Source organism: Kwoniella mangroviensis (assembly GCF_000507465.2).
Source record: "Kwoniella mangroviensis CBS 8507 chromosome 1 map unlocalized Ctg01, whole genome shotgun sequence".
Classification (NCBI taxonomy): Eukaryota; Fungi; Basidiomycota; class Tremellomycetes; order Tremellales; family Cryptococcaceae; genus Kwoniella; species Kwoniella mangrovensis.
Window position 1 is genome coordinate 10,020,001 of NW_027062533.1, and position 21,286 is coordinate 10,041,286.

At 44.4% G+C, this 21,286-nt stretch overlaps 11 protein-coding genes across 11 annotated transcripts in view; 5 read left to right on the forward strand and 6 right to left on the reverse strand.

The window, feature by feature from the left end:
* I203_103797 (uncharacterized protein) overlaps positions 1-580 on the forward strand; it is a gene marked incomplete at both ends in the record, with an annotated part of 984 nt that extends 404 nt beyond the window's left edge. The window contains 4 exons of the mRNA XM_019147408.1: positions 1-34; positions 97-170; positions 240-329; positions 462-580. The exon at positions 1-34 is cut by the window's left edge and continues 217 nt beyond it. Of these exons, the coding sequence (XP_019003073.1) occupies positions 1-34; positions 97-170; positions 240-329; positions 462-580 (317 nt within the window). The remainder of the gene's footprint in view (positions 35-96; positions 171-239; positions 330-461) is intronic.
* A 241-nt stretch (positions 581-821) lies between these two features.
* Positions 822-1,755, reverse strand: I203_103798 (uncharacterized protein; the record flags this gene model as incomplete). The annotated part of the gene is made up of 4 exons (XM_065517398.1): positions 822-1,017; positions 1,088-1,361; positions 1,435-1,469; positions 1,541-1,755. The coding sequence occupies 4 exons, from the start codon at positions 1,753-1,755 to the stop codon at positions 822-824; spliced, it is 720 nt and encodes a 239-aa protein (XP_065374216.1).
* Positions 1,756-2,241: 486 nt separating this feature from the next.
* On the reverse strand, positions 2,242-3,159 carry I203_103799 (uncharacterized protein; the record flags this gene model as incomplete). Its single annotated transcript, XM_019147406.1, has 3 exons — positions 2,242-2,768; positions 2,871-2,988; positions 3,055-3,159. The coding sequence occupies 3 exons, from the start codon at positions 3,157-3,159 to the stop codon at positions 2,242-2,244; spliced, it is 750 nt and encodes a 249-aa protein (XP_019003071.1).
* A 757-nt stretch (positions 3,160-3,916) lies between these two features.
* I203_103800 (uncharacterized protein) lies at positions 3,917-5,046 on the forward strand (the record flags this gene model as incomplete). Its single annotated transcript, XM_019147405.1, has 6 exons — positions 3,917-3,945; positions 3,997-4,067; positions 4,156-4,201; positions 4,279-4,468; positions 4,582-4,855; positions 4,982-5,046. The coding sequence occupies 6 exons, from the start codon at positions 3,917-3,919 to the stop codon at positions 5,044-5,046; spliced, it is 675 nt and encodes a 224-aa protein (XP_019003070.1).
* Positions 5,047-5,382: 336 nt separating this feature from the next.
* I203_103801 (uncharacterized protein) lies at positions 5,383-7,210 on the reverse strand (the record flags this gene model as incomplete). Its single annotated transcript, XM_019147404.1, has 6 exons — positions 5,383-5,484; positions 5,569-5,673; positions 5,751-5,841; positions 5,982-6,127; positions 6,208-6,313; positions 6,411-7,210. The coding sequence occupies 6 exons, from the start codon at positions 7,208-7,210 to the stop codon at positions 5,383-5,385; spliced, it is 1,350 nt and encodes a 449-aa protein (XP_019003069.1).
* A 497-nt stretch (positions 7,211-7,707) lies between these two features.
* On the forward strand, positions 7,708-11,146 carry I203_103802 (uncharacterized protein; the record flags this gene model as incomplete). The annotated part of the gene is made up of 3 exons (XM_065517399.1): positions 7,708-7,734; positions 7,841-7,851; positions 7,912-11,146. 3 exons carry the CDS (start codon positions 7,708-7,710, stop codon positions 11,144-11,146), a joined length of 3,273 nt encoding a protein of 1,090 aa, XP_065374217.1.
* Positions 11,147-11,568: 422 nt separating this feature from the next.
* Positions 11,569-12,593, reverse strand: I203_103803 (uncharacterized protein; the record flags this gene model as incomplete). Its single annotated transcript, XM_019147402.1, has 5 exons — positions 11,569-11,640; positions 11,713-11,849; positions 11,965-12,233; positions 12,319-12,388; positions 12,467-12,593. The coding sequence occupies 5 exons, from the start codon at positions 12,591-12,593 to the stop codon at positions 11,569-11,571; spliced, it is 675 nt and encodes a 224-aa protein (XP_019003067.1).
* Positions 12,594-13,240: 647 nt separating this feature from the next.
* Positions 13,241-16,247, reverse strand: I203_103804 (uncharacterized protein; the record flags this gene model as incomplete). Its single annotated transcript, XM_019147401.1, has 11 exons — positions 13,241-13,492; positions 13,565-13,924; positions 13,988-14,392; positions 14,451-14,631; positions 14,697-14,785; positions 14,835-15,183; positions 15,249-15,604; positions 15,662-15,776; positions 15,846-15,895; positions 15,951-15,997; positions 16,076-16,247. The coding sequence occupies 11 exons, from the start codon at positions 16,245-16,247 to the stop codon at positions 13,241-13,243; spliced, it is 2,376 nt and encodes a 791-aa protein (XP_019003066.1).
* A 297-nt stretch (positions 16,248-16,544) lies between these two features.
* Positions 16,545-17,182, forward strand: I203_103805 (mitochondrial 37S ribosomal protein bS18m; the record flags this gene model as incomplete). Its single annotated transcript, XM_019147400.1, has 2 exons — positions 16,545-16,760; positions 16,829-17,182. The coding sequence occupies 2 exons, from the start codon at positions 16,545-16,547 to the stop codon at positions 17,180-17,182; spliced, it is 570 nt and encodes a 189-aa protein (XP_019003065.1).
* Positions 17,183-17,323: 141 nt separating this feature from the next.
* Positions 17,324-18,877, reverse strand: I203_103806 (uncharacterized protein; the record flags this gene model as incomplete). The annotated part of the gene is made up of 2 exons (XM_019147399.1): positions 17,324-18,075; positions 18,184-18,877. 2 exons carry the CDS (start codon positions 18,875-18,877, stop codon positions 17,324-17,326), a joined length of 1,446 nt encoding a protein of 481 aa, XP_019003064.1.
* Positions 18,878-20,179: 1,302 nt separating this feature from the next.
* Positions 20,180-21,115, forward strand: I203_103807 (uncharacterized protein; the record flags this gene model as incomplete). The annotated part of the gene is made up of 1 exon (XM_019147398.1): positions 20,180-21,115. The coding sequence occupies one exon, from the start codon at positions 20,180-20,182 to the stop codon at positions 21,113-21,115; it is 936 nt and encodes a 311-aa protein (XP_019003063.1).
* Between the last annotated feature and the right edge of the window lie 171 nt (positions 21,116-21,286).

The window sequence follows — 21,286 nt, forward strand, 5'->3', positions numbered from 1 at the left end:
GTTCCGGAACTGGAATGGGCACGACTGGATATGGGTGAGTACCCTTGAAACGTGGCAGACTAGCATCTGGATGATTTCACTGACAGGAGGATACAGTAATACTCGAGATGATGAGTCTGGTGAGAATATGGGAATGGGAATGGGTGGTAGAACCGGTCAATCTGGATATGGTAAGTGCCATCCCATTTCCCTCTATTTCAATCTCGTCGTTCAAGGGTTGATGATTGAGCTGTGTATAGGAGATGATATGGACCGATCTGGAAATAGAATGGGAATGGGTCGAGATGATGATAATCTCAATAACATGTCAGGTAGGGGAGATATGACTGGTGAGTGATGTCTGACATCCTCTCTGCCACTCTACAAGTAAGCGCCATGGGTCTCTGCTATTCGGCTGGACTTCGTATACGTATGCTATCTTCAATATCTGGAACTGACGAAGGCGATGCCATCTTGTACAGGCGACGATTTTAACGCCTCTTCTACGGGAGGTACTCAAAACCTCAGAGGAACCGGAGGTGGCGGCGGTATGGGTATGGGACAAACTCAAGGATACGGTCAAAGTCAATCTGACTACTGAACCAAAATATACCCATATATCTGACTCTATCAGGCCTTTTCCTCAGTGAGTTGTGCTCTGTCCGCGTATCACGAAGAAAATCTTAAACAGCAAAAAAAGTCGATCGTCAAATGCTAAAAGAAACGAAAAGAAAAGAAAAGAAAAGAAAAAAGAGCAATCCGAATTCTGAACTTTGACTGATCATCTTAACATGTATAACAGTGATCGAGAATCAAGTATGCATATCCATATTTCTACCACTCTACCAAGGCAGGATATCACCAGAAGGTGCGCCAGGTGGTGAGATACTTTTCCCAACTTGATCATCCCTCTTTCCCTCGATCACATTTCTAATGAATATCCCACTTGTCTCCGGTGATTTTGCATTCCATTTCTTCAATTGTTCTTTGTCACCTCCCAGACCAGTCAAAGACTGTTCCAGGATTGATGGACCATACCTTGAATTTGTCGTCATTGCGCAACAATCTGATCCAATCTCTCATTATCATATTCAAAGCCAATTTGGACGATTTATAAGATAAATATCCTCCTTCCCCGTCTTCTTCTTTGGGCCATCCCGGTCCGGGCGACTTGTTAAGTGAGAAGCTAGTATCTTCCGTACGTGTCAGACTAGCTGATCCAGAGGTAAGAAATAGGATTATTGGATTGGTCGAGTTGAATAAAAGTGGTATGAACGTTTGAGTCATAACATGTGTTCCAGTGACGTTGATATTGAAAGTTCGATTGAATATCTCCCTTTGACTCATTCCATTTTTTGGTCCAGTGCCATCGAACGCTGCTCCTGCACATTCCATTGATCTCTTACATATCAGCTCTGGAGATCAATTACCAATATATCAAACATGAGGACATACCAGCATTATTCACCAGGACGTCAAGTTTATCTGTCCTACTCTTCACTTCCTCATAGCAAGCTGATATAGACTCGTCACTTTCCAAATCGACAACAACCGGAATCACCTCTGAGTCTGAGCCGGACCTTGATTGGTCGACGTTGATCTGCTCGTGAAGCTTCTTGATTGCATTCTCAGCATTGATCCTTGATCTTGAACCAAGGAAGATCGTATATGGAATTTGAGATCGTAGAGCGCCAGGCAGGTCTCATATCCTATTCCCGTGTTGGCTCCTGTGATGAGGATTTTCGTTTTCAGTTCAGTATTGGGACGGAGAGACATTGTCAGATTGTATATTGGGTAGAGATAGAATAAAACTTATGTAGATTATGTTCGTTGACAATAAGAGTACTTCACGATCACCGCTGTCAGTGCCATCGTCTTATAGAAACCACAGTACTGTACTGAAATGAGGTCTCCATTCGGTCTCCCGCTCGTCAAACGCGACGCCGAGGTTGAGGTATTTTCCAACGAAATAAGACACACGGATTTTACGTTCGTCTTCCTGATAATCGATGATCTATTTATAGCATGTTAAATCTGACTATCAAGTGCATTTTGTGATGATACATATGTACATACACGTGTATTCGTGCATGGAAAACAATAGAGGTAGTCAAACACCGACTTGAAACCGGTTTTTGCACCGCACAACACGACTTTTGCAAGTGAACTACACGGATAGAAATACACGATTGTGATTACCCCCTGATACAGATAGTCCTGTTCGCAACTCCGGGGATACTGTATCGACCGATGCATTTTGCCTCACCATGGTACCACACTACCAAAATAATCATCCTCCGTAGCAATCAACTTGCCCACATACCCATCCCTCTCACCTTCAATGACATCCCTAATCAACCTACCCGATACCGCCGGATCGCCCGCTCCAATGGATTTGAGGAATTCTTTACTTCCTCCCAAGTTCGTTGCGACAAGACCTGGGTTGATACCCCATACTTTTACATTATCGTTCTTTAGATTTTTGGACCAATCTCTCATAATCATCATTAACGCCAATTTACTTGATTTGTGCGCCCAGAAATCCGAATTTTCTTTCGGCCACCCTGCAGGAGGAGGATGATTGAAATATGGATTTGGGTTTTCAGAGACGGTAAGTGATGACATACTTGTTCCGAGGAACAAGAGGCGTGGAGAAGTAGATTTCAATAAGAGAGGGATAAATGTTTCAGTAAGAACTTGAACACCAAATACGTTGGTATTGAATGTTTGAAGGAATAGTTGACGAGTGGACAGGTTCTGTGTTTTGGCTTGACTATCGAGTAAAACACCTGTGCTCACAATCATATCAGCATATGTCCTAGATCTCTCAATCAGAGGTAACAGGGAAAAGTTGATCAGTAACGAAGGTCAGCAGCGTACACAACACTCACCAGCATTGTTTACCAAAACGTCCAACTTTTCTACTTTCCTGTCCACTTCCTCATGAGCTCTCTTGATACTCTCATCATCCTCCAGGTCTACTACCAACGGTTCCAGCTCAGACTTGGTCTGTGTAGCCTCTTGTCGTCATTGTTTAATAGCTTGTTGCGATTTCTCGATTGACCTTGCACCGACAAAGATCTTGTAGGTGTCATTATGAAAAAGGGGGAGTTGCAAGGCCGTTTGATAGCCTATACCTGTGTTAGCTCCTGTTATGAGGACAATGGTCGGGCCCGACATTGTTCGTAACTGCTTTTGAATTGGTCAATTCTGTCAGTAGTCCGTCAACCCGAATTGTTTATATACCTTCCCCGTCTTTTTGCAAGCTGAACAGTGACTCATGACTTATGACTGATTCACATCGATGAATGATATGGAAGTGGAGGTGAGATGAGTAAGACCTCTAAGCTTACTTCACCTCGGCGATCTCATCGAGTTGAAGATAGATCACTTGCAGTTGGACAACATTGGTAGAGCTGATTGCCCGACGGCCATCGAGATGATGATTAACCTATCGGGACATTCGATGGTTGTATGGTCCGAAATGGTAAGTATTCTTGTGTCGGGAGTGATCCACAAACAAGGAGGATTCAGTTTTAAGTCAAGCAGACCTCATCGGACCTTGTGTGAGTGTAGATATACTCTTAAGGTGCACATCACATGGAAAGAATGGGTAACAACGACCATTTCTTATTCACATCGCTCGCCCTTCCGGTTAATCCCCTTTACCGGAACAAGATGTTAGGTTTGCACTGTTTTAAGCTTAGCTTTGTTGATCGCAGATGAAGACGAAAACGAAAACTGGAGTTGTTATGTGGGTCGGGTCTTACTTGACTACTCATTCATTCAATAACTACTGCTTAATCCCGACTGATCACCTCGATTGACAATCAGAAAACGAGAAGGAAGGTGCCAATCCTCTTCGCTGTCTGAGATATCCGCGCTATCTCTCGTTGCATTTCCTCATCTCGCTCCACCCCCCTCAAACGCGATCATCATGTCCGCCATCCAGCAGTTCATACTGAAGTGAGCCCAGCCATACCTCGGTGCTATTGGAAAAGCTGATATATGGTGTAGTCCTGCTAATCAGGAGTTACTGGCCGTATTGAAAGGTGCAAGAAATGGTTTAGTATACGGAGTGAAGATCCGTATGTCATCTCTATCACATCACATCACATCACATCTATCTCTTCAAAGACTGACCGACCATGCTTATGGTGAAATGATCATGTATAGGTTTCCCTCATGCCCTGGTCATGACCTTATTATTCTCGGATAAACCGTGAGTCTGTTCATACTGAGTGTAACCTTCTTCGAAATGAGTGTCTCGCTGAGCCCGTCTCTTGTCGTTACTAACAGATGGCCAGCCAAGATCAGAGGTATATTCACAGCTACGAGAACTCACGCCTTGAATCTATGCAAGTTCGTAACGATATACAAGACTTTATTGTTATTGCAGAAAAAGCTTAATGGGGGTAAAGAAAGAGATTTAGATACGTTCTTTGCGGGTGGGTTGGGTGGTTGGTTAATATTTGGAGAGAGAACACCAGTGAGTTCAATATCTTCCATTCGCTCATTTAATATGAACCTAAATCTGACTGGTTTGAGTATGTTTTCCAATTGATCTGCTTACGATTCTTGCAATACAATACAATACAATAGATAAACGAGCAAATCGTACTCTACGTAATGTCCCGTGTCCTCTTATCCCTCTTACCTCGACTTTACACCAATTCATCAGTTCATCAACCCTCAACTCCCATTTCACCCTTGAAACACCCACTCCCGTCGCTCACATCTCCTCAGGCTAATCCCAAACCCATCCCACCCTCTCAGTTACCCTTCGCAATTGTAAGTGCGTTATCATGGGCAGGAGTTATGTATATGTTTAGACATAGAGGGGAGAGAATCCAACCTGGTATGGGCAATAGTATGCGTGAGTGCGATTCTACTTTCAATGTGCACTACATACGCAAGTTGTATTTATACGCACCAGGCAGGATCTTATTTACAGAATTGTTTAGCTGACAGCTGAAGCTGATGGTATACTGATATATCGTAGGATACCTATACCACGATTCGGAGGCTTGGACAAGTCTCAAGACATTGTTATGGCATAACAAGTAAACCAAATTGTGGAGCCTCTCATGGAAGATAGCAACCATTCGAGGTGAATCTTGTATCCGGATGAGTTACGAATTTTCGATAGTACAATTGTTTTCCGTTGTAGCCTCAATCTTCAAGATGCATTGATAGAAAATGTAAGGTAATTTCCCTTTGACCGTCAATGCGCGAAAGAATGCACTAGATGAATTCGGCAACGACAACCCAAAATCAAAGTCTTTAATATCATACATGATCTGCATACAAAGTACAAGCCGGCCGGTAAAAATACCATACAAATCCATCCATCCATCTACATTTAAACGTACCAAAGAGAAAAGGTAACATGGTAAAGGGAAGTTACTGAATCTGTTCAGGTGCCCTAGTATCTAATTTACTTTCAGCAGATTCCGTCCAAATCATCATATCTTCCATTGGTAGATTATCCAAAATCTCAATTGTCTAATCGAGAAAAAGAAGAAGAAGAACATCAATATCAGTAATTGATAATCACTCATATGAGGATTCGGGTAATTGGGAACTCACCTTTTCCAGTTCGATTACACCATCTGAAGCTCCATTTTCCAACTCAGTTAATTGATTTTGCTTCTCAATTAGTGTTTTGTACTTTTCTGAACAATATTCATGTAGCTGAAAACGTATATGAAAATCATCATCTGGTCAGCGCCGATTCCTATATAACCTATATTGATTTGTATGTCACTCACCTCGAGATATTCTTCTCTAAGCTTGGAATATGAGTTATCATATATTGGTAATATCGATGATATCGTCAATGCGTTAGGTGTCACGTCGGGTCTGCAGTGAGAAGAAGAGGAAGATTAGCATATTATCATATTATATCTATCATAGCATTATTGCACTTCTATACAAAGACGCCTTCTCAATTTGATGGATGCTGCAATATCGCATGATGATGTTGAGTCCCCCAAACTCACCTCCAAGCATCTGCTCTACCCAATTTCCCTATGTCCGACTCGGGCGGATTAAACCTCCTGTAATCTTTAGCTTCTTTATCGACTTCGTCAATAGCTTGTAAGGTAGGTCCGACTTTGTAGTGTTTCATGTGTTCCGCTGCACTTGCCTGCTCGATCCAAGTTCGGCCAATCCATCAGCTCCGACGAATGCACGGTCCAATCGGGTTACGCTCGACTCTTGACTCACAAGGATATTTTGTCGCATACTTTGACTGGCAGACACACAGATATCTTCCATTGGTTTTCCTAGGTCTTTGGTGAGCTGGGGGAAACATCCTTTCAAGTGTTCGGTCCTGCATGTGCCGAAGATGATCTTACGAATTAGCTTATCCGCATTTACACAAGTTATCGAACGTGATGTGACGAGGAGATACACTTCCCCAAACTCACGTCCATCTCTGTGCGCCAGCCTTAACAGCTCTTTCGAGCGTTTCCATCGTCAGTTGATACCTCCTGCCAAATTGATATTCTCCTTCCTGCTGTACAGATGGTATTCGAGGAGGTGAAGGTAAAGGTTCCAACGTCTTCCTCCTTGATCTCGGTGTTTTGGGGATAGTACTTTGTGAAGAAGGTGTGGTTGGCGGCAGAGCAGGAATTGTGGATGGTCCAGCTTGAGCTGAAGGTTGTTGCAGGTTGTATGTGGGTGTGGTGGATCGTTTTGTTTCTGCCTGTTGTACGGGGATATCGATCTCCATAGGAGCTGACCCAGAATCTATCTGATTGAGATCGACTTGCATTGATATCTGTTTTGCGGGGCTTTGTTCCGTATCAATGATCATTTGCTGTTCGACTGATAACTCAGCATGAGAATCGTCCTCCACCTCGATCGTCTGGTCTGCCTCTAGCTGTATCTGGGGTACTTCCGATTCCATCGGTTTAGGCAATAGCTCCTCGGGAGGTGGAAAAGGTGCAGGTCGGATAGGTCTCTCATCAACATGTTCGAACCTGTTTATCTGGTCTTGCTGCTCAGCAAAGCCAGATGAAGGTGGTGGAGTGCGCATCACGCCTGGATGTCGAGGGGCGAAAGCTTTCGAGTCTGAGATGTTTGAAATGGTGGTCTTATCTGCCTCACCGTGCCCCTGGGGTTGAATGGGGGTGTCGACATCTCCTGTTGGTCGGGCGGGAGGAGGAACGGGTGATACGCATGGAAGGGGCTGTGAGCGTGTGGGAGGAGTTCTTTGAAGACCCATGGTGGGATTATATGATTTGTGTTGGACCGCTCATGCGTTATGGGTGTCCAGGGTGAGCTTGGTATGTGATGAAGGATGAGTATGACTTGATATTCAATGTTCGTGTTCATGTTCATCGGCTTCTCCTCTTTGTTTTTGTTTACTTGGAATTGTCGGTTACACCACGCGTTCCAGTGAAAGATGATGACCACCGTGGGAATGTAACAATATAGTTTACGTAATTGAGATTCATCGTCGTCATAACATTTCAGATTGAGATGGATTGCGCACCAACAAAAGAGTATGAAGAATGATACTCGTAGTACAAAGGCAGAAGAAAGAATTGAGAATATAGTCAGACGTGTTCTCTCGACGCCATTGATGCTTCTTACAAGCATAGCATCCTGGATACCCATACAACACATCGATACACCAGTAGCACCACCAAAACACTGCTAGAAGTCCCGCTAGCATCAGATCGCTGGTCAACTTTCAGCCAGGTGAGTCACGCGACGCGCATGAACCACAACCAATTCATGCAAGTTGTAGTACAATGGAGCTGAATTCAGAAAAAGTTGGATTGACTTTGACAGATACCACGACTTTTCAACGCACACCTTCAACCTAGCCAACACCCACTCATACACGTAGCTAATCAAAATGTGAGTGACTCGTGCTCAACTCTCTTGCCACTGTATCTCATACTCATCATCTGCTTTCAGGCCTGACGATTCATTGACACCGCCCTCTGGCAACTCACGCTCATCCTCTCCTTCTGGTCAACCTCAAGGACGTATCGTATCCGGATCACTCAAAGACCGAATTGCTAAATTCAACAATCCCTCTGCACCACCACCAGTCCCCAGAAGCCAGTTTCCCCATTCTCAACCTTCTGTCCAACGAGGAGGATTGATTGGGAATCGAATACCGAGCCTGGACCCGAAAAGCGCAGGTATGATCAATTCCGGAGGAGGTGGGCATCCAGTGGGGAATAGGAGGATTTCAGAGAATAGAGGGTTGATCGGAAATAGAATTCCAAGTATGGGGAGCAGTGGTCAGATTTACCTACAAAACCAATCGACCGGTTCTTCCAATTCTGGTAGTACCCCTTCTTCAGCTACTATACCCAAACCATCCACGGGTACCGGTACCGGTACTGGAGGAGCCAGATCAGCTAGTCCCTCAGGATCAGTTGACTCGAGCGCAGCTACTCTAGAGTCATCCAATTCACCTATAACCTCCAGATCATCTTCACCGCCTACTTCCCCAGGTGCTGGTATTCCCCCTTCTTTACTTGCTGCCTCTTTACCTACCTTGGATGACAGCGGTCCGGGTGCAGCGACTCCTTCTTCTACAAGAGCGGAAGCGGGTGATACAGTATCTGAACTATCTTTATCAATACCATCCACTCCTGTCGCAACTGGTACCCCTCCCCTCCCTGCACCAGAGTATGACCTCGTGGCTCCCAATCTCAAGTTGGCTACTGCCAATGCAGCGGGTGTAGCGGTCAATCCTATGGTCAGAGGTCTATCTCAACAATCTTCAAATAGCAAATCGTTCGCTCCTTCCGTCTCGTCTTCCCTCGCAACCGCCTCAAGGGGAAGTGAAGAGGAAACCCAGATGATGCAAGATGTTAGCGGTGTGTCAACTCCAGTTGGAACACCCAGAGCAGCAAGACGAGAGCTGGGAGAAGGCAGTGTAGTGGGAGAAGGAAGTGTTTTGGGTGAGAACGATGTTGAAGAATTAGGTAATAGACTGGAGAACCTAGAGGTAAATAAAGACGGTAAAGATGATCAAGACGTCACACCCGAACCACCCAAGGAGAAACTACCGGTGGAACAAAGTAGCGATCTTCCGGAAAGCGTCATTGTATCAGACGAAACATCGAGTGCTGCCGATGACGCGAGTAACGTATCTGAAGCTGGAGAACCTGTCGAAAAGGGATCCCGACCAGAGGAACAGACCAAGAACGAAAACCCCAACCTGGCACCTGATCTGGCTGATCTCAAAGCCGGTAGGTTGTCACCCGGACCGAATACGTCGAGCGACAACAAAGCCGATGAGATATCCGAATCCCAACCTGATTCTTATCACGCCAAGGATAAACCGGATCCCAACCAGGCTCCTGATTTGGATGATTTGAAAGCCGGTAAGCTTGGTGCGGCAGGTGACGAGACCAAAGTCGAATCTGGACCTGAGAAACAACCGTCTCAAGTCGTCGGGATGTCTGTACCCGCCAATGCGATGGTGGGCGATACGTATACTCAGAATTTGGCTGAACATGACATCGCACCTGATGAAGTGAAAGAACAAGGTGGAGAAGCAGGACAACGTATGGAAGATATCGAAACTGCCGATCAGGTGATTGAACCTGGTGAAGAGGAATCACAAGATATCAGTAATTATACCGGCGGGATCAACGAAAAGGAAGAGACTGTCTTTGTCGATCCAGGTGAAATGGAAGCTAAAGATGGAGGAGCAAAGAAGTATCAACCGCTTGAGACTAATTTTGACATTCAAGATGATGAAGTTCACAAACATAAAGAAAGAGGTGCGAGTAACGAACAATATGCTGATCCATATGCGAATCAAAATAAACCGCCTAAGAACGATGATCCAGATTTGATCAATCCGACTTATAAAGGTGACGATTCCAAATCTGCGAAGAGAGATCCTTATAAACCTGAAGATAAACCTCCAACACTACAGGAAGCTGCTAGACCCATTGATGAAGTGGAAAAGAATGATAAGGAGAAGGAGGTTGGGGATAGACAGGAATTAGAAGATGGTGGTGACGGAGTTGCCGAAGAGAAGTCAACTGCAGATGAATCACCAAAGGGGGATATTCGAGAATTGAATAGTGAGGATAAACCCACTCAAGATGTCGATCCTGTAGAGGTGACTTCATCAGTAGCGGAAGATATCGCTGAACCCACTCAGCCAACTGGAGTGGAAGTTCCTCCTACTCCAGTCAACGTCCGATCCGAGGAATCAAAGGTGGTTAGCCCAGAAGGTGAAGATGAAGCTAAATCACCTTCTGACATTGTAGGCGAATCTCCCACAACTCCACAACAGGTACCTAGCGATGTAGATGCTCAAGACCTTGCATCCAAAACCGATCAACCACCTGTGACTGCAATTGGTGCTGAAGTGAACAAGGAAGAAGTCGAACCCAAGTCACCTTCCGAGCCGAAACAACTGAACTTTGAACCTGCTCCCATATCTCAACCTGCCTCTGCAAGCGTCGAAGAACCGTTCTACACGGCTAAAGAAGATACCAGCGCCGAAAGGTTTCCTCAAGCTGAGGAAGACACTTCTGCACCTGCATTTCCTGACCCACCAACCGCCGATCCGGATGTCGAAGACCCGATCTCTACACCTGTCGAACTTGATATTCCTGGTGTAAGCGGAGGAATCAGCGGAAGTGGAGTGACCACGCCTATCGATGGGAATTTCTTGAAATCATTTCCGGATGTACCTGATGAAGATAAACCTAGGGTTGAAGTGCACGTTTCTTCGCCTGTTAACACACCTCAAAAACAGTCGTTCCACGCTGTTCCTCCTGCTGCTTCTGGCGGTGACGGTGCAAGTGAGCAACCCTCAAGGAAAGATTCGGGAGATAGTAACGCGAGTGAGAAGGAGATTGAAGTACCAGGTCAATATCCTACTACGCCAATTGCCAAAATACCTGGTAAATCGAAATCTCTGAAAAATCAAAGATTATCCGTAGATCAAGGATCCCCTCTGTCTGGTGCTGATAACATAGAAAAAGAAGGTGGTGATGATAGGGAAGAAGCAGAAGTAGAAGATTTAGAAGCTACACCACAGGCTATCAAACCTTCTTCTTCACTTTCCAAAAGACTTTCTGCGAGACGTTCCCCCAAATCGCCTTTATTGGATGATGAGGACCCTGGTGATTTCGAAGCTGGAGAGGGATGGGCGGTAGTGACTAAGTGAGTGAATCGTCTTGGGCCAAAAAAAAACATCTCGATGTACTGTGTTTTGTACGCTAATTATTTGTTGTCTTTTCACTGATACGGTAGAGGTCGCGATTCCTGACTTGATCTGTTGATCATGATATACCGAATGATTGGAGTGGGGTTGATGATTGTGTATATCGTGATGGCTTAAATGACAACATAATTTACTTATGGGATATATAAAAAGAGATGATGAGCTTTTGTATATGCTAGAATGAAATATGAAATGAGAGATGTGTATGCTAGGTATAGTAGCTGGAAGCTCTGAGATGTATCATAATTTACGAGTGACTTTCTACCATCAAGCTGACACCAAACAAGCCAGCGATCATCGGAACAGATAGAAACTGTAACAATCAAATGTCCAAGTATGCATGTATACGCAGATGACTTGAAGTATTATATGATGAACATGAACATGTGAAACGAAACGAAACGATTTGTCCTTGAGGAATCGGTCGATCGCCAGATCTGCGGTAAGGGTTGAAAATCAAGTTATATAATCAGCACTTATCGTCATAGTTCTACTTTCATTCCACTCACCTGGTTGGTATTTCCATCGACACATTCCCAGAGTTGCACATTCTTCTGAACAGCAAATTCAAGTCCATCAGGTTGATACGAGTGCGAATCTTTGACAACATCCAAACATCTTTTCTTGCTATCGGTGTTAGGTGCGACTACAACAAAGTGCAATTCAGTCAGTCAATCAGCATGAGGCGTTTCCGCCAATCAGTACTGGATATATTACATATATTTATATATATATAAAGGAGATATCGAACTTCGACTCACAGATATCAACGAATTTCAATTGATTATTACCTTGATCGAATCCCCACAATTGTGAATTCGGTACACCATTATCACATTGTGACAATTTCAATTTCGTTCCATTAAATTCTTGAGAGTCTCCATCTCCATTGGGATTTCCACCTTTGTCTAGACAATATCTATTATCACCATCTTGGATGGACAAGGTGAATTGCTGATTTGGGTCATCGGACCATCCGTGCCATTGTTGATGATTGACATTAGAGTCCGAGGAATCGAAACAAGTCGCTCTACATAAAACGACATGATCAGTATATCGACGAAGTGAATGAACTGTGATTGTACGGGAAAAGAAAGTGAGTGGATATAACTTACAGTTCTACGGCTGCTCCTGGGACTAACTTCGGTCCAATTACCGTCAAACATAAATTATCGTATGAGATTGCTGTGACAGTATCATAAAAATCGAACAGTTAGCTGGATACACGGTAAGAGATGATAACCATCCAACTATCCAACTCACGTTGAATTTTGACTGCTGGACCGGGATCTGGGTCTGAGAATTGTCTGGTAGAGATGGGAATGACACTCGCACTGATAACTGGACCGAGCAAGATCGGTAAGAGCGCGATGGTCATGGTATTCAACATTTTGTGGAAAGAGAAGAGAAGATCACAGTAAAATTCTGTTGGGGGTGTACTGTACTGTTCACAAAGATATAGCAAGATTTACAATGTTGAGTTAAGTAAGTTGATAGATACAAAAGCAGTGATGCTGTTGACTTGAGAGGCAAAGACAATCTTTAATTTTACTTGTGTTAATTATACACATGACCTTGAGTTGCTGACTGTCTCTTTCAGCGGACAATACACATACAAGATTAGTAATTAACAAAGGAACTGAAGCTGTACATATGATTGATGAATGAAGTATGAATCCTTGGAGCAGTGAGCGAGACAGGACGAATGAAAGGATGAAAACAAAGGCTGTGTCTCCATAGTGTTTTACTTACAACTACTAAATATCTCTGAACGTCCTTTCATTAAGATCAGATGAGGTCCGAAAAGTGCACTATATACCACAGCTTTGAGTCGGATGATTGAACACGCATGATGACGTTCTGATTGCTTGATGTTACATCTCGTCCTCGGCGGAGCAAAGTGAAATGGTTCAGGGACGGAGACGGAGACGGAGATTTTCTGGACCGATCATTTTTGAGGTTCAACACAGCGTCGAGTAGCACAGAATCTCCTTGCTGCTATATCATCAGACACTTGTCATTTGATATGCATTTCATCTAATTCAAGATCAATTTCAATTCCGCCAACCTGCTCAGTCTCCCCTCCCTATTTTTAACCCTAACCAGAACCTTCTGTTCCCATCCATCCTTGTATTCATGGCCATCTCCCTGTCCAGCAGTCTTAAGAAGATCGATATAAGACTTGAGGGTGATAGCACCTAAAGCGTATCCTTGTCCTCGGGATAAAGAGAAATTCCCAGTAGTCGTATATCCGATCACACTATCCTGAGACGGAATGACCTCCCCAAGCTATCAAGACCGAATCAGCTCAAAATTCCATCACATGGCAAACGATTGGTGAGACCGGGGTGGTATACTTACCTTATGTAAATCACTCAATTCTCCCGAATCTACTTGATCTCCTTTTTCATACGCTTCTATCCATTTTACTCTTTGTTCTTTCGTTAGTGTACATAATATGGCCATATCTCCCGGCGAGCCTCTGCCCAGTATGTTGACTTCGACATGCACCAAAGCTGAATCGAACAACTGTCGACCCTTCTCAGATGGTAGAGGGGCCAATGAGCGCTGGTTCCGGAAGGCATTGAGCAGTTTGAGCAGACTCGCAGGGTTGAGGTTTGGTGTGAGATGCGAAGTGAAAGGAGATGGTAAGAGCCATGGTTTACTTGCAGCACCGGATCCGGAATCGTTGAGCGTGGACTCTTCACTGGATTGATTGCTCTACACCAGACGTAAATCGTTAGCCCAGCACAATTCAATGGATACCTTAGAGAAACAACTCACCATCACCTCATTCCAGTCAGGTATCCAAGGGTTTTGCGTACCCATCAACCCGAACTCAGGCCTCTTCCCCGGTGGTTTCCTATCAAACGTCTCTTTCTCCTTATCGCCCTTCTTCACCTCCCATTCCCTCCCGGCTTTGCAGGTCTGACCGTAATGTTCGGGGAAGGAGGACACTCCCGCTTCCCGATGTTGTACAGCTCGTTCTCTCAATCCACCGAACAATGTACCAGAGTAAACAAGGGAAGAAAGGAAGTATTGTGCCCATGTACCGGGAGGCAGAAGGATAGTGAAGCCGTAGAATCCTTCGGAAGGATTAGACGGAGATGAGATGGATCGTTGTAATAGTATGATAGGAAGTCGATCATCAGTTGATAAAGGTCTTAATTTAGTACCAGGCAATCCTAACTAGAGATGTACGATACGTCAACCTTTATTAACAGCATAATCTTCAGCAACCACTTACTCGGTGACGTCTAGCGTCAAGTTGATATTTCGTGTATGCCGCTTTGGACAGATCTTCCCTGACGTTACTGTCCCAGAGCGTGCTCTGAGCAAGATCAGGTGAGGGCTGGACACGATTGAATCGCAAGATTGCCTGTTCGTTCATGTCTTCACTTTTCGGTGAAAGACGAGAGGGAGGGAAGCTGCATAGATATCAGTCAGTGGGTGTCGTATTTGAATCGAGCGAGGTTCGGTCTCAGGTACTCACTTCAGCCTGGGATCATGTACATTCAATCCTACAATCATCCCTTCTGTCAACTGAGCGGGATCATCCAGGTCTCTGAGGCTTTCGAAGAACTATAAACTATGTAAGCTTGATACAAAGACCTTGGCAATGACAGCTTACTTTACTCTTGACTCCCTTCTCATCTCTACACAACCTCAATACCCTTCGCAAAACCTTTCCTGACTTGGGCCCAATGAGGTCAATCGAATTTATTTCTCCTCTCAAATCTCTGATCTGCAAATCCCCGATCCTAGATGAACCACTTTGCTGAAGTTGTGCAGTCGCTACCTTCAGCGCATCCCAAGTTTCGTTGAAGATGGATGGATGAAGTCGAAGCCATATTCGGGGTCGAAGGTCAATATCCGGTGTAGGCGTTTGCCAGATGACTTCAGCTGGGCCAATGAGGTTCGTAGGGAACGAACCGAAGTGATATAATAGTATATTGGCTACGCGAGATCCATCTTCATACCTGGTAATTCATATCAGTTTGATCATTTTCAGTATTATTTGCGGGACGAGCGAGGTATAGCTTACTTTGAACCAGCAAACCTGCCTCCACTCATTCTACCTAAAACGCTGATAATCTCTTCTCGTGAACCTTCAAATTCTATGATACCATGATAACTCGTATCGAATCCTATTGCTTTCCTTCTTCCAGCTCTGTATGCAGGTCGGAAAGATTTCAGAGTGGGCGTAAGAGGTAATCTGTATCCCCAAAGATTCGTCATATGATATCGCTTAGCATGCCACATATGTGTAGGTAACCACGTTTTGTTTTTCTGCCTCAAGGCGAATTGCTCCGTTCGAGAAAGATGATCTCGAAGTGTACCTTTTCGTCGGAGTTGGGCAATCTTACGGTGTTTCTTGGCTATAGTGTCTCCAGAATCGATCTATCGATGGGTCTGGCGTCAGCTACACATCCAGTGGTCCTTTAAGGTCTAGCTCACCTCTGCGGCTGCTTTTGATCTGAGTCTCTTGGGTACTCGACGGGGATTGTGACTTGCTGCTCTTCTTCGAAGATGACGAGGAAGCGATTGGAATGCTCGAGTGCTGCCTTGAGCTCTATCAGAACAACGATCCAGCACTTGTTAGCTTGACGTCCTTCATCGGTAGGGATACAACGCAGCTCACGCAGCTACTTTGATGGCCGTCTGAAAAGCATGAATCTCCAACGCTCTCGTCTGTTCATCCACATTAGCTGCTTACACTTCATACATTTTTTCACCAGCTACATACCTCTGCGAACTTCTCGACCTGTATCATCCCGGGTAATCGCTTGACATCTATGTATATACCATCTCAGCTGATATGCTCATACACCGCGAGAGACAGCTGCCTAGATGCGTCTGAGCTACACTCACCGTCAACTAAACCCATCACACCGTCTCCCAGAACTTCTTTTTCCTTCCCCTTGCCTTTCCTCTTAGCTCCCTCATTACTTCTCAGCAGATCGACTGTCTTATGTATCGGCTTGAGAGGTCTGCCGCCGTTGGTTCTTGAGGGTCCCGCTTGCGCTGAGGGGGCTTTGGCCATTTTGAGGTGTTTTCAACTCTGCCAGGTAGATGCAAAGTATAAACAAGAAAATAGAGAATGGTTGTTATGGTGTATCTTTGTCTCAATGTTGAAATTGAAATTGTTATTCGAGGTGTGGGGTCTCCGCGAGGGGATGTAGCGAGGTGACGACGTTAAATGGGCAACTCGAATAAAACGGCGCATGCAAGGGATATTTCGATTGGGACTTTTCGCAATCTCTGGGATGAGCATGTCAAGTCGAAAACATCTACAAAGTATCCTATCATCCTGCACACCAGAACGAGCGACCCAGACAACATGGTACGACCACCACTCTCGATCCGACTACTCCACACCTCCCTCGCTCATCGTGCACCGACGGGTGCCGGTCCAAGTATATCCGCGAGAGACTCGTTGGCTTCCGTATTGTCTTCCGCTTCTGCCGATGAGGCTACCAGACGATTATTCGATAGTATGGCCAGTAGAGTCAGGACAGAGGCGGATGAAAAGAGGAAGTCATTCAGAGCTGGCTCGGTAAGTTTCTTGTTGTATCAACAAACTGAGGTCATAATCATCTAACTCCAATATGTCTGATCTGCCAGTACGCCCCACCTCATTCCCTAACTTCCTCCTCACTTTATCCGGAACCTCGACCCTACGCCAAAGCTCCCCTTCTAGGACCGTCCAAAAAGATAGCGACCAAGATCGATCCATTCCACCTTTCCCAGACCTCTCCATTAGATTACGATCTCAATCCTCATTTCGCACTGCAGTTCGTCAATCCAATGGGTAAAATCAAATCTAGAGCTGAGACTGGTTTGACATGGAAGAATCAGAGAAAGATAGGTAAATTAGTGAGAAGGTCAAGAGCAATGGGATTGATTTCGAGATGGTCCAATCAACCTGTTCAAGGTGGGGTCGCAACTAGCGATGGAAGGATTATAGGTAGATATTAAGCTGGACATATGTATCCATATGCACTTCACATCAGATCATACCATATCGTGTCATATAGGATTATTTCTCTACGCTTTGCTATATTTATCTATATACCGATACCGAATCACCAAAAGTCCATATATTGATCATGACCATGATCAAACCGACTCTGTCTTCGCATTCTCTCCTAATTGATCACTTATATCTCCACCTGCAGATTCACCCAATACTTTCGTTTCTCCCCAGCTGACTGATCGTTTCTTTTTGATCTTCGGTTTCTCTTGACCCGCATTATCCTTTGTTCCACTTCCACTTCCACTTCCACTCGCAGCGGGTTCCTCTGTCAATCTGCCTGGGAAGGTAGTATCATTTTCTACCCCACGTACTTTCGATTCTTCATCGTTTCTTGCTATATCATCTTCATCCATGTCAATTGATTCTTCCAATTTCCTAATTTCCTCATCTAGATCTAATTCCTCTTTCACTCTTTGAGGTCCACCTTGATTGATCATCTCATACCCTTGTACATTTTCGTTACTTGTCCAATTTATTTGATCTACATCTTTAAATCCAAGAGGCATGGTAAGGTAAAATACCAATATAGACAAACATGCTCCAGCAGTTACGTCAATCAAATAATGATGAGAGAGGTACATTGTCGCCCACCATAATACACCTACATATCCCCAATAGAAAGGTTTGAATCTTGGGAAGAAGTGCGATAAGAAAAGGGCTTCCATCACTGCGCATCCTGAGTGGAGAGAAGGTACCGCACCAAATACCAATGGAGCATTACCGAACGTATTGGTATATCCACTTGAATGGAAGACTCGATCGATACGAAGTAGACCACCCGGTGAGCCGGGCATGGAGTAGTCGGCGGGTGTGAGGCCGTGGATAATTTCGTACCCTGTGGGGTAATAGTGATCAGCGATGTTACGAATTCTCGGCAGAGTGAATCATGATGTGAGAGTAGCTAGGTAGAAGTAGGCAAAAACGAAAATATTTTTTCACTTACATGGCGCAGCAGCAGGAAATACCAACTGAGTAAAAACACCCAACACATTCATCCAACCAAAAGCCAATCCCCAAAACTGAACAGCACCTCTTGGCCCGAACATCCATAGAATCAACGCTACCACGAAAGGTATCGAGAAATGAATGACTCCATAGGGTAGCCAGGCAATTACATCTAAAATGGGGTTGGTATATCTCGTTTGTAAATCCGATATATTCGCTCCGTATAGTACACTCTCCAATGCAGGTAAGAGGGCGACGTGGATGGTAGGTCGGGACGCTGATGATATATATCGTGCAGTGAAGAAAAGTAACAACCAACAGAATACCGGTGTAGCTGGCCAAACGAACTGTCCAGTCATAGGTAAGATCACTGCCGTTATATACGCCAACGGGATGAGCAGCTTGAGGATGTAAGAGTGCATTATCCATAACGAATGGATGGCACAGACCAACATGAATAGTTGAGGGAGAGTATTCATTATGGTGAATTTGTGTTTGGACAGTTTGTGTAGTGTTTTCCTAGGATCACGAGAGAGGTCTAATCTCTGCAATGAAGCGATGAGGGCGAGGTATATGGGAGTCAAGAATGATGCGGGTGTGGTAGAGTTGGGAATCGAGCCTGAGACGGGAACGGACAGTCGAAGGATTCGAAGGATCGGGGAGAGGATCATTCTGGGTAATGAGGACGGCATGGTGGAAGAGGATAAAGGGGGTCGTGTGAAGAGGGAACTCTAAGTCTGGCAAAAGAGAATGGGTCAGCTGTTCGTCTTTTGAAAATGTCTAGAGACGACATCAGTAGTCGCTGAATCTGGCTACTCACTGTACTGTACAAGCAGTGCTATGTTTCCATCAACTTCAAACAACTTCGACAGGTTGACAAAACAGCAACGTAAGCTTTCGGGACTCGACCTATCTTCGCTCTCGAATCCGAACCTGGATGCAGCCGCCTTGCGTCGCTCACTTTTGGTTCTCGTAGTGGTAGATTTCAATGCTGAGATGCTGTGGAGAATTATCGATGAGGATATAGTGAGTGCAGGTAGAGAGAGAGACGTCTGCACGTCTTGAGCGAAGCTAAACATTCGGAGGAACCAAAAACGCGTTGTATGGGGTATATATTACGTAAAGTTGGTGATATACGATGTTTATGGCTGTATCCATCTACTCATCTGTCCAAGAGCGAACGCATGGCATGAGGGAGCGAAGTCCTCGGAAAGGGTCATAAGGGATGCTCAGATCCAGGGTCTAAGGTACTTCTTGTCCGTTCATCCTCTCAGCGATAATTGGGCTATGAAAGCGGAATATGACGACAATGAGGTAGGTTAGGTCTCACATGCCACTTTCGTACCCTCTGGAGGCAGGCGGGAAACACATCGAGTGCAGGTATACACCATACTTGATTGATGGTGAGCGACCGCAACCTAACTAGATCAACTAATTGAGTATCTAAAAACACGACTCTGAGTAGTGGTGCATACGTTATACAAGGCTAATTAATATGGTAAACAGGGAAAAGGCAAATTTACCAGATTTCTCTTTTTGCCGAAACCCGAACAAGATCCGAGTACACCACTTATAAAATATTTTATTCGGACCTTTCCAACCGGTTCATCTTCCTGACCAAGTCGTCCTTCAAGTCACAGCAGTTCTACTATATGCTGACCAGCCCAGAGGATGAAGATTTCTACATGCTATCGAGGCCGAACTTCTCGGACCAACTTCCTCTTCCTACCCTATCCCTTCCTTTCTTCCCATACCTTCTTTTGTGAGTCTTCTGGAAGCCAAAGGCGTCTATGGAAGGTGATGTAAGGGTGAACCGGATCTTACTCTGTCGGTATTTTTGCATAAATGTATGAATACATATGTATATATAACACAAATCGAAGGTGATTTGGTCTGACTTGACTTGAATTCTAACATTCCTGCCTGCATTTTGGTCATCAGCGTACTGTCCATCTATCATACCATAATTTACATATATAGAAGATATCTCGATAATGTCCAGCTCTCATTTAACGATCCAACAATTCACTTACGATCCTCATACTAATTTCATCCAATCTATCAACGGACATTCGGAATTATCTTCCGTTGTCATGTACGATGGATCTCCTCTATCGGATTCTGTTAGATCGGTACAATCATTCGGTACTTCTTCAGAGAATCACCACCACCATCAAGATCCTGTTCGGGGCGATGATATGAAAGATCTAGAGCTCGAACTTGACAACATCTATCAAAAATTTTCACAACCCCATCTTGAGAAAGGCAATAATCCATATAGGATATACACTACAGCGAGGTATTATCCAAGTTTGAAAACGTTGGAGAGGTTCAGTATCACTGCTTCTCCTATTTCCGATAGTGATATGAGTATAGTCAACATGATGAATAAGGACCTGAATAAAGGTTTAAACAAGAACATTGATTGGTTTAGAGATACTGTTGATGATCGTCATCTCGGACACTTTCGACGTGAAGAAAGAATCATTTTCAACACGAGTGTCCTGAACTATGAGAATAAAGTCAAAAATATGATCGATTTGCACCAAGTTATACCTGAAGATTTCAAAGGAATCACCGGAATCGAACTTCCCAGTAAATCACCGGAATTATCACCATACTCTTCTGATTCCGAAATTGAACTTGATATCGAAGGTTCAATCCCAGAAGAGGAAGGGGAAGCGATCTGTGACACTTGCCAGCTACTCAGTGAAGGTCAGCAGGGTCAGACGGAACCTTCCAACATCTCTTCTACGAACACACACCGCGAGCACCAACTTACTAAGAAACAGAAACATGCAAACAGATTATCAAGAAGATTGAAGTATGTTTGGAATACCAAGTTAAATTGTTTCAACAAACTTGATGTGGATTGGGAAGAAGGTCAATATGGAATGGTTCCTAGAAACTCGGAATTGTTGTTTGATTGATTTATTGACTTGGGTGTTGATTCATCGGGAAACGTGGTGGAACTGTATGATTCTGATTGACATCGACGTTGACATCTTCTTGAACATCAGTCAATGTAGCGTCGAAGGTGAAAGATAGAGCTTCTATATGTACCGCATCATTGTAAATACGATTAGTGATAGGGTAGATAT